Source organism: Liolophura sinensis, chromosome 6 (assembly GCF_032854445.1).
Source record: "Liolophura sinensis isolate JHLJ2023 chromosome 6, CUHK_Ljap_v2, whole genome shotgun sequence".
Lineage (NCBI taxonomy): Eukaryota > Metazoa > Mollusca > Polyplacophora > Chitonida > Chitonidae > Liolophura > Liolophura sinensis.
In genome coordinates this window covers 13,225,147-13,235,799 of record NC_088300.1, presented here as the reverse complement: position 1 = coordinate 13,235,799, position 10,653 = coordinate 13,225,147, and the positions used below count along the sequence as shown (strand labels likewise).

Genomic DNA, 10,653 nt, shown 5'->3' with positions numbered 1-10,653 from the left:
TTTCTTCTCCTGCCACCTCCAGCCTCTGCCTAGTTGAGGGTAGCAGACCACCCGCTGGGAGATTCCTCCCAATTACTCCTATGCTGGGTCATCTTGGTATGATGACGGAAAACTCAATGCATAGGCATAGACGATAGCCTGGACGATCTGCTGCCACATTACACCGTCGGGGTCCAAATGTTGTATGGAGGCTACTTATTACACCATGGGGAACGAAGCGTTAACAGGGTGTGTTGCCAAACCAAGTCAGGTCAAGATCAACTCGTGTTTAACGCAGGAACAAATTACCCTTGTTCAGGAAACTTGGAAACTACTCAGAGGAGACTTGTCTTCTTGTGGGGTCATTGTCTTTACAAGGTAAGTACTTTTATTACAAAGACGAAGGCTAGAACCGAGGCTTGAAACAGTTAAGTGAATCTGTACTTTAAGATTTCCTTGGACGAATGTCCTTTTCAGATGGCGCATCGTGAGTTATGATAGTTTTAACTGTTAAACCGATTAACAAGTGTACTTTTGAAGGTTATCGTTCATGAATGTCCATTTAAGATCAGAGATAATGCATAATACCATGTTTAACTGCCAAAGCGATTAACAAATCTGACCTTGAAGGGAACCTTGGTTTAATGTCTATTTAACAACGAGGATAATGCGTTATGACATAGTTTAACTGTTAAACCGATTAACAAGTAAATTTGACCGTGGACGGTATCTTTGATGACTGTCCATTTAAGAACAGAGTAATACATTATGCCATGTTTAACTGTCAAACAAGCCTGCCCTTGAAGGATATCTTGGATGAATGTCTATGTAGGAACGGGAATAATTTGGTATGCCATAATTAACTGTCTTAACTAGTTAACAAATCTGACCTTAAAAGGTAAATGTATCTGTCTTGAATGTTCATTTTAGGCCGTTACAAAATGTATAATGTAATTTTTAACTGATAAACTAATATACAAATCTTCTATGGAGAGGTATCTCTCAAGATTTTATATTCAAAACCAAGAAATGGCGCAGTATGCCATATTTCACTATGCTAGACCAAATGGCTCTTTACTTTTATGGGGGCCTCCATGGCTCAGTTGGTTAGCGCGCTAGCGCAGCGTAATGACCCTAGAGTCTCTCACCAATGCGGCCGCTGTGAGTTCAAGTCCAGCTCATGCTGGCTTCCTCTCCGGCCGGAAGTGGGAAGGTCTGCCAGCACCCTGCGGATGGTCGTGGGTTTCTCCCGGACTGTGCCCGGTTTCCACCCACCATAATGCTGGCCGAAGTCATATAAGTGAAATATTCTTGAGAACGGCGTAAAACACCAATCAAATAAATAAATATATAAATCTTTACTTTTATCATTGTTTTAGCTTTGTTAGGTTAACCCCAGGTTGACATCAGCTTGCATGAAAACATTGTTTTAACAATTTTCTGAATTTCTGATATCCGTGTAATCATTTAATCCCTCGAGGGGGAATTTCTAGTTAACAAAAGAGAAAACCCTTAGGCGAGGGGAGTTAAACGGAAGCCTAATCATAAAGGTCATTAACATGATGCCATTACAACTGGATGAATTTAGTTTGTCTTCCCAAAAAACGAGGCCGTACAAGTGGTGATAGCTTGGGTTAGATTCCAGAAAGCTACATGAACCCTAGGATCATCTGAGTTAGTATCACAGCACATGGTCTGCTCTGACAGGCACATATTCTGTTGCAAACGATCTGCTTTGAAGAGCAAGACTCTTCCTCGGGAACATTTTCAATATTCGTTGTTATAATAGTAAAATAATGTGAAATTTTTAAAATGGATATATTTTATAATGGTTGTATATTATAATGACTGTATTTACTAATGGTTGTATTTTATAATGATTATAATCACATGACAGATAAGCTCGCGTGCTGTATGTAGCTGTTAACAGTCAGGTTTTCAAATTACAATCTGATTTCTTTATGTCAGGCCTATTTTTCATTGTTTTTCGGAAACGCAGAAGCAAAGAGGAATGCACCCCGTTTCATTTGACCATCTTCCGAAAAACTATCGATTACAATGCCCTAACGATGTCGGGAGGTCCGGGATCAAACCCGGGTCGGGTCATAGCAAAGACTTTAAAAATCGACCTTATCATCAGTCTCGCTTGGCGCTCAGCAATGACAGGTTACATCAAGAATACATGACCGGTTGGCCAAATGTCAGTATGTGACTAGATGGGGTATCATGTCTGTTGTCTTCGGCATGATACTTCAGTGGCGGCAACACTTTGGCGGCATGGAATCGCCCTGTCACAACAAGACACAATACTTGTACACACACATAATGACTTCTGAAAAATTCTTAAGTATAACGAACCCCAAGCATACTTACATATATGCGTACAATGATATAAGCCCGGTTTCCTCCCACCATAATGCTGGCAGTTGTCGTGTAAGTGAAATATTCATGAGTGCGGCGTAAAACACCAATGAAATAAATAAAAAATGTATCTTAATACAAGTGTCAGTTTAAGCTGTATCAAACACAGCGCTTACCGCAAAATTCCTAAGGCCTCTTGTTACTCGGATTTAAATGCAGTTTTGAAAAACGAATATGTTTTGTGAAACTAAACCACATGTTACACATCTATATTTATTTATTTATTTGATTGATGTTTTACGCCGTACTCAGGAATATTTCACTTATACGACGTATAAAGAACACTTTTGAAAAGATTCAATATAGAACCCTTTAGATATGGTTCTACAAAGAACCTTTTCGCTCACTATGGTTCTATACAGAACCATTTACCTTGTTCTATTATAAACTCTTTCTGCTTCAAGAGGGTACAATATTGAACCATTTCTGAATGGGGGGGGGTGTTTCTATTTCTAACCTCTTTCAAAGATATATATACAACACATAAAAATGCCTCAATAACAGTGAGAAATATCAAGCCGGCGGAAACGTCATTGGTGGGAATGGGTGCTGTGGGTCATCGTAGAAGAGCTGTTGCATAGATTTACTAATCTCCCAGGATCCTTGACAGCTTTAAACATACTCATCATACTCCCCGCAAGGCCATTTCGGTTTCCTCCACCCATAAATGTGGCATGACAAACATGACTCCTTCGCTAGTAGAAATAGAGCACTCTTTGTTCTGTATGATCATTCACACGACTGGCTACATGTTGGGACGACATCAGTTCTCCGAGGCTAAATGTCATGAATGTCATGTTAAAACGACATAGTTATGGTTGTGATGCTAGTGTGAATAGGGCTTAAGTTTCTGAGAAAAGAATAAAAAAAAATATTGTACATACGATGGTTATTTACGCTGCAAACATTTAAATTTTAGTGTGATATTTGTTGGGCAAGTCTGGGCAAATAGAATGTTTCAGCAAATTTATAGCTACAATTCAACAATGGTGCATTGATAAAGTAATGGATATATGCTTTCACACACTGATCATCTGTTTTCTTTCTAAATACCTATCTATGTAATGAAAACATCAGTATGCTAGATGTCCGCTCACACCGGAGACAGGGATCACAGGTACAGTTAGGCCTTCAACTCAAAGGCAAAGAAAACATTAACGTTAAGTATATGTCAGGTAAAAGATCACCACATATTGTCCAGGATACTGGATCAAATCAATGTTTTAAAATGTATTTAACCGAGGTTAAATGTATGTGAAATGATAGATTCTACTGTGGTCTTTTCTGACCATATTGTGATCATTGAAAAGTCACATGAGGCTTTTGCCCCTCAACACAGACAGACTACAAGACTTTTGCACCCCAAAACACAGACTCATATAGAGCTGTGGATCCAACAGACCTCTAAACAAACTATTGTAAGTCAAGCAGACAGCCGAAGCATTCGATTTTAATAGATTAAAACATTCTAATAAAATATCGATTTGTTTTCCAGGACAGTGTTAAATAGCCTTTCGCTTGATATATACTTGAGTTTGGTGCTTTTTGTCGTATAGTCTCATAACACGCAATGTGACAGCGTCACATCAGAAACCGCAAAATGTTTCGTCACATACCCAGTAGTCCAAAATCACGTAGGTGAAATTTTACTGTAGTGATTTGGTTTTGAAGGATTCAAAAATCGACGTTTTACAACTTATTATCCTGCTAAGACACAGAAGCAGCACTCGCAAGAGTAACCAATGATTAGTACTCAATAACCAGTTACTTTACAAAAAATTTGAAAGATGTTTAAAACAGGACTTTAAAATAAGAGTTTTTGCGTTTTAAAACAAGTCGTAGGGAATGTATGATCATTTTCATTTCTGATAGATAAGCTGTTAACAGTGTTAACGGTAATACGGAATACGGAGTCCTCTATTTCCATGATGTTATTGTTGTAGGTGTTGTTATGATGGCGGCATACAATGTTAGTGGGCCTAAGACCTGCCAAGTTACCGCAAAAAGAAGCCGTACTGCCACAAAACAGGTATTTTACATATACATTTGTATTAATTCCTGTTATTTACTTTTACTCTTCAGGTTCTTTCAGACCAATGCCGAAATGAAAGGTCTTTTCCCCAAAATAATAACCATCAGCGAGGAGAATCGACTGGAGTTTGTCATCGATGAGAAGATGTTACAAAAGCACGCCACTACCGTGATGGAGGGATTAGGAGCGGCAGTGGAGAGCTTGAACAATCCATATGTTCTGGACAATGTCCTGAAAGCCGTCGGGCAAACCCACGCCCGGAGACAAGTGAAGCCGATCATGCTCAAAGTAGGTGTAAATCGCTTAGATCTGATTACACGGCCTGATCGAAGGAAAGTAATATCTGGTCGACCTATTCCCTTGGACACTCGCCAATCTAAATCGCATTTGTCATAATTATTGTGAGATAGCTTGCAGATTGCCGCTCCGCGATTCGCCCAGTTCCACTGTTACACTGGACTAGGTTCTCTCGTAGGCAACCACAACATTGTTTCGTCTCTTTGAAAACTGTTCACATAGAAGTCTTAACACATCTGGCAGTGGAGGTTCCCAGGCTGCTACGTACGCGTTCGTTAACTGTTTTCTCTTGTCGCTTTATGTGTCTCAAAGGTACATTTGTCCTAAATGTGCTGCCATTAGTGGCATGTTCTGTCTAAAGAAAGTCTATCGCCTGGGGTACACCCCCTTTAAATCTTCAGTCACATGATAAGGTTACTAACACAAACCGGCAGGTAGCCGTCAGTCCGACCACTTAGCTTCCAGTGAGCTCGCACTGTCCACCGCCTCATAAAACAACCTGATTTCTTCACTCGATTAAAATGATGTCGGTTACGACACGACCTTCTGCGCTTTTATTAGGCATCACTTTCATAAAAGCGATGCTCTTTAAGGATAAACATAAATTACAGTCAAGTGCAGGTTTAAGTTAATTTATTTATATCATTTTTGTTTAACGCATTACTCGAGAATTGGCTCGAGAATCAGTTTTATGAGTGGAGGAACCCACCGCTTTTTGGCAAATTACTGATACACGTGTGACGTACATGTGCGTCTATAGATAGGCACAATAATGATGAAAGACAAGTTATATTTAACGAACGTGGCCAAGTGAAAAGCGCGCTGGCGCAGCACAATGGCCCAGATACCTCTCACCAATGCGATCAATGTGAGTCCTCATGCTGATTTCCTCTGCAGTCGTTCGTGGGAAGGTCTGCCATCAACATGCGGATGAGTGTTGAGCTTTTCTTGACTCTGTCCGGCTTCCTGTAGTGAAACTATAGTGCTGGCCACTGTCGTAGAAGTGAAATATTCTTGAGTACGGCGTAAAACTCCAATTTCTAACGAACGTACGACAGCACAAATAAGCATCGTCGAAAAGGGCCCACGAGAGCAAGTTGGGCTGATGGCCCCGGGAGAGGGGGAGGAGGGCGTCACAATCCACTCAAACGAAAAAAAATCTTTACTCCTCGGCCTCCCATCAAGTGCATGCTGGCAACGGAAAAGGTCACAAGCGTAACGTGATCAGTTATTATAATCAAAATATGACATATTTGAACGATCATGTGATCACCTTTCTGTGTCACCTATATCAATTCTAGTTGATACAAATATGATGCAGCAGGCTCTCCTTTCTACGGATTAGAGGTAATCAAGGATTCATGTCAGATTTCATATTTAAATGAAATCACACGATATTTAAGACATCATTGTGCTGCATCAGAGCGCAGAAGGGCTTTACCTAAATGGTTGTGCCTTTACGATCGAAATCACAAATGCAAGCTATGTCGACAACGTGATTTTTAATTTAAAATGTTACATTTGAGCCCGTGCTTTTAGGCGAGCACTGAGTTATGTAATATCGATCGTTGGCTGGAACTAAGGCTAATGTCCCTACATATCTCCTTCCGCTAAATTAAGATGTAATGTTTTATAGCTGCCATTGTAATCTGTGGCCTTAAGAAAATAAACCCATCCTTTGTACATATTAGCACCATAAAGTACGGAGCACGATGTCTGTTATGTCTGCTGCAGCACATAAATGACTGTGTGCGTGCTCATGTTACAGTAAGATAACTATATTGTGAATATATGCAATGCACAAAAATGCCCACAGGTAGAATCTTCCTTATTGTCGGAGTCCATTTGTTCACTCCAGAAATAAAAACAACTGAAAGGATGACATTCATTCGTGTGTTTATTTATGATTCTCGTTATCATTGTAGAAAGACAACAGAAAGAAATCTAAACCTTGTCTGTTGACAACTGCACCAGGGCACATTGTTATTTTGTTATAGTTGATATTTATTTGTTTACAGTTTTGGTAAGATTAAGTGTTGACGTATTTTCACAGGATTTTGGTTCAAGACTTAACCAAGAAATGTATATAGGTATTGAGCACGCTTGATTAGCATGCATCATCATATATGCTCAGAACCAGTGTCGTAATATACCCTCTTTCCAAGTTATAAAAATATAATTTATCATTAACAATTCCAAACAGCAAGCATGAAAAGCGTAATTGAAAAGCATTATACATCGACCTACTTATGCACGCTGCTCAAATTATACAAATACATTTTTTTGTCATCCATTTTACCGGTTAGTCAGCAGTTTCAAAATACCAAAAATCAGAGTCAGTGAAAAACTCATTAGGGACGTCGAAGGTTGATGGGAATGAGAAAGCAGCATCTCATCGGACAATGCTTAAACTTAATTATCTCTTACGATACAATTTGTTTTTCTCTCAGTTTATCAGAATTGGAGAATTTAAATTTTGCACCTTTGTCTTTCTTTCATACGAGGGATGATTTTTCTCTGTTCCTTTCATAAAATACGGTAAAATTATTGAAACGCCTATTTCAAGCCGAGGTGCTTTCTCTGACATCCTCGATAATTGGGTCAGCACTGCTCTCGTCTTAGAAGCCACCGCCACAAAACTAAAGAATAAAATTTAGCGACAATCGAATGCCTTGATCAGCCCCAGCCGTGCCTAAATCTATTTTCATTTGTTTCAGAATTGAGCATGAATCCAGTTGTACAAGAATTTTACTGTAATCTTGTAAATATTTTTAAAATAGGGGTCAAAATCCCCTAAATCTCCTACGACCTGAACCAGGAATACTCCGGTAGTGCATCTGCAGGTTACTTAAACTCTAAATGATATAGCAGGCTTATTGTATCAACAGTTCAGGCAGTGGAAGAAATATCCTTTGTATACCCAATTTATCACTTGGATCTTCATCGCCAATGTCGGTAACTTTTATCTCCCATAGGCTACAGCTATGACTATAACACAGAAAATAACTTCGACGTTAAAGAGCTAGAGTAAACGTGACGTCACCTTCCTGTCAATAATGGAAACGCGCTGGAGCTGTGTCAAGACGAAGATTCTCTAAAATTTTACTGGAAAATCTAAAAAAATATTTAATGCCGGTTTGTGATACTTTGAAAGGTAATCTTTCAGTGAACATAAACATTAGTCAGTTGCTGTCTGTCACTTAAAGTTTATACAATTCATAAGGCGGGGAGTCGTGAACTCGCTGTTGTTCACGTGTATATCATATATTTTTCTTTCCTTTTCCTGTTGTAGAAACTTTGGCCAGCGTTGGATTTCGGACTGTCCGAAACTTTACAGGACAATTACACGAAGGAAGCTGCGGACGCCTGGCGGAAAGTTTACGAGTACATCTGTATTCGTATGAAAGAAGGAATGAAAGACACTGACGATGAGTTATCTTGAGCCATCCGCAAGTCACGGTGCTTCTTTGTTGGGCGCTTTCACACGGATTTGTTATTCGTTACAATTCACCTGAATTCCGTGTGGATATGTAAAAACTGGTGAAAATATTTAGACTGCATGACAGTCCATTTTGACAAATCAATGTACAATGGGATATTGGATTACTGTTCTGAGTGTACCGGTATTACATGTATCTTCACAAGTTATGTGAAATGACATCTTCGTTTTGTTTGTGTATGTCTTATAGCGGTTCCATTACTGATGATGGCTTCACGTGGAAGAATTCACGGGTTACCGGATTAAATCTGACAAATCTGTGATTCAGTGCTAACTTCCTACTCACTATTGATGCGTGATACAGAGAGACATGTTTCATTTTCGTCTTGTTTTTCCTGTGAATAGTGCTCCCTTTTTGGCGCATTTTTGTCCTTATGGCGTCAACAAAAGCGCAGTGAATTAGCACAAAGAATCGTCTGTGTTGTGAGGATGGCCATTTTCTGTCATCTCCGCAGGAACTCCCGTGGCTGATAATTGGAACTAGGATGCTCTTCTTTGTCATTTGTCCCCCTTATATGTTGTGATTCACAGATCCGAAATTGTATGTTTTCTTTCCATTTACAACTGGGTACCTTTCAGTAGTTTTTGCGGTATGTTACGCCTTTTGGAATCCCCATGTACTTTGAACAGACATACATATGCATAAGAATGTTCTGAATAGCGGTACCGAAAAATAATCCATTTCCGCACTTAGTCGAGCATGTACCGTGCGTCATAGCCTCACTTGCAGGGTAAAGGTGTATTTTCAGCTTCGGCACCTGTTGAAGGACTGTGTACATCTACATTTATGTGTTGAAATTTTTCAGGATATATTTCACAAAATAAAATTTGTCCAACGTGTCAATTCTGATAATCTTTTATGAGCTTTATTTTCAATGTTTGGATAATCTGACCACCTAGCCACTTTGTTTACTTTATAGTCCCTGACAGTGAGTAATTACGGTTATATGGCTGATAAGAAATGGAATGTAAAAATTATAGAATTTCTATCCCTAATATCATTATAGAACAGCGGTTTTGTATCGTAATAGGGCAGCATAAAATACAAAAAAAAAAATTTTAAATATATGACAACGAAGCCTTTCAAAGGAAGCTTACTTTACCTAACCTAAACGTCCAATAAATAGGCTTTCCGATGAACTTGCCCGCTGAAATCGCAAGACCTGGAGTATAAACCGTAGTAAAAATGTATTTAATGTTTAAAACCAAATTTTCTCTAGACTATTACGGTAAGCAAACGAAAATGACAAATTTCTAGTATCTCACACACAGTACTTCAGTTTGAGTGGACTGTTTCTGTGGTCTCCTCAATGGGTCGTTATAATAACGTAGAATAATCTCCGCTATTTTGTCACTTTAGCGACCGAAAGCTTTTAACTGCAATTAAGACGGAAAAACTAACTTTTGGGAAAGAATGTCATTAAAAACTTAATTGAAATTGCTTAAGTTATACGCCATACTCCAGGCCAAACCATCATGATCAAAATCAGCCGAATCAGCAAATGTTGGATTCACACCCGCAATCTCATTGGTCAAGTGCTGGGTGGGTTTGACAAATCTACAAATGCGCCCAGTCGTCGAGAGTCTTGTCATGTGTGGTGATGCGACTACAGCAAAACAACTGATTAGGGTACCAAACTAGTGGATTGGTTGGTTCAGATAACTTGTATTTGAAACGATTCACAAACACTCCTCAGCTACATAAAGGTTCTTACCAGATATAATCAAAAACATTTTCCAGGCGTTTGTGGATCTCTAGCAAATAACACCAACTGAAACAACTAGGGTTGCTTACAGTTAAAACCAGGAAATAGCACACCCTTACAAGACGTGATACAGAAGTGATTTCCTCTTTGAGACGCACTCGATATTTCTTGATGGAGGTAATTCTGGGCTTTATTGCGCGACCTTTATCAAAAGGTCGGGAGTTTCGCTAGAGGGAGCTTCATATAGTATATGACTCAACTGGAAGATGCTGGGAAAAGACAAATAAACACCTCGTAAATGCGATTTGGGCACTAATTACTCTAGTGGAGAGATGAATTAACAAGCTCGTTAGGAAAGAAGTAGAGGAAATTACGGCCAGGGTATGAGATTATCTTGTCTAGTAAGCACATGTGCCAAGTAAAGATGAAAGATATAACTAGATACTAGCAACTTCAGAAATTCGTGCGGAAGTTTATTTGCTCTGTATTAGGTTTTCATCACAATGGTATCTTGGTTACAACGGAAAGTCAGTGTAACTTAGTAAAGTTTGGCCAGGCTCTTAAGGTTTCCTCAGACTATCATTCCAATTACTCATACATGACAGTACTTGAGTTCTAGCATTAAATGAACACTCATCTCATAGCAATTTTAGTAGTACCAAAGAACTAAAAATGCATATAAAGTACGAAAATAGGACGGATGCAAAGAGGTGTGGTCG

General features: G+C 39.1%; 1 protein-coding gene across 1 annotated transcript; it reads left to right on the top strand.

Annotated features, from left to right (window-relative positions):
• The first annotated feature begins 205 nt into the window (after nt 1-205).
• LOC135466910 (cytoglobin-1-like) lies at nt 206-8,942 on the top strand. Its single transcript, XM_064744662.1, has 3 exons — nt 206-357; nt 4,483-4,720; nt 8,022-8,942. The coding sequence occupies exons 1-3, from the start codon at nt 206-208 to the stop codon at nt 8,169-8,171; spliced, it is 540 nt and encodes a 179-aa protein (XP_064600732.1). The 3' UTR covers nt 8,172-8,942.
• The last annotated feature ends 1,711 nt before the right edge of the window (nt 8,943-10,653 follow it).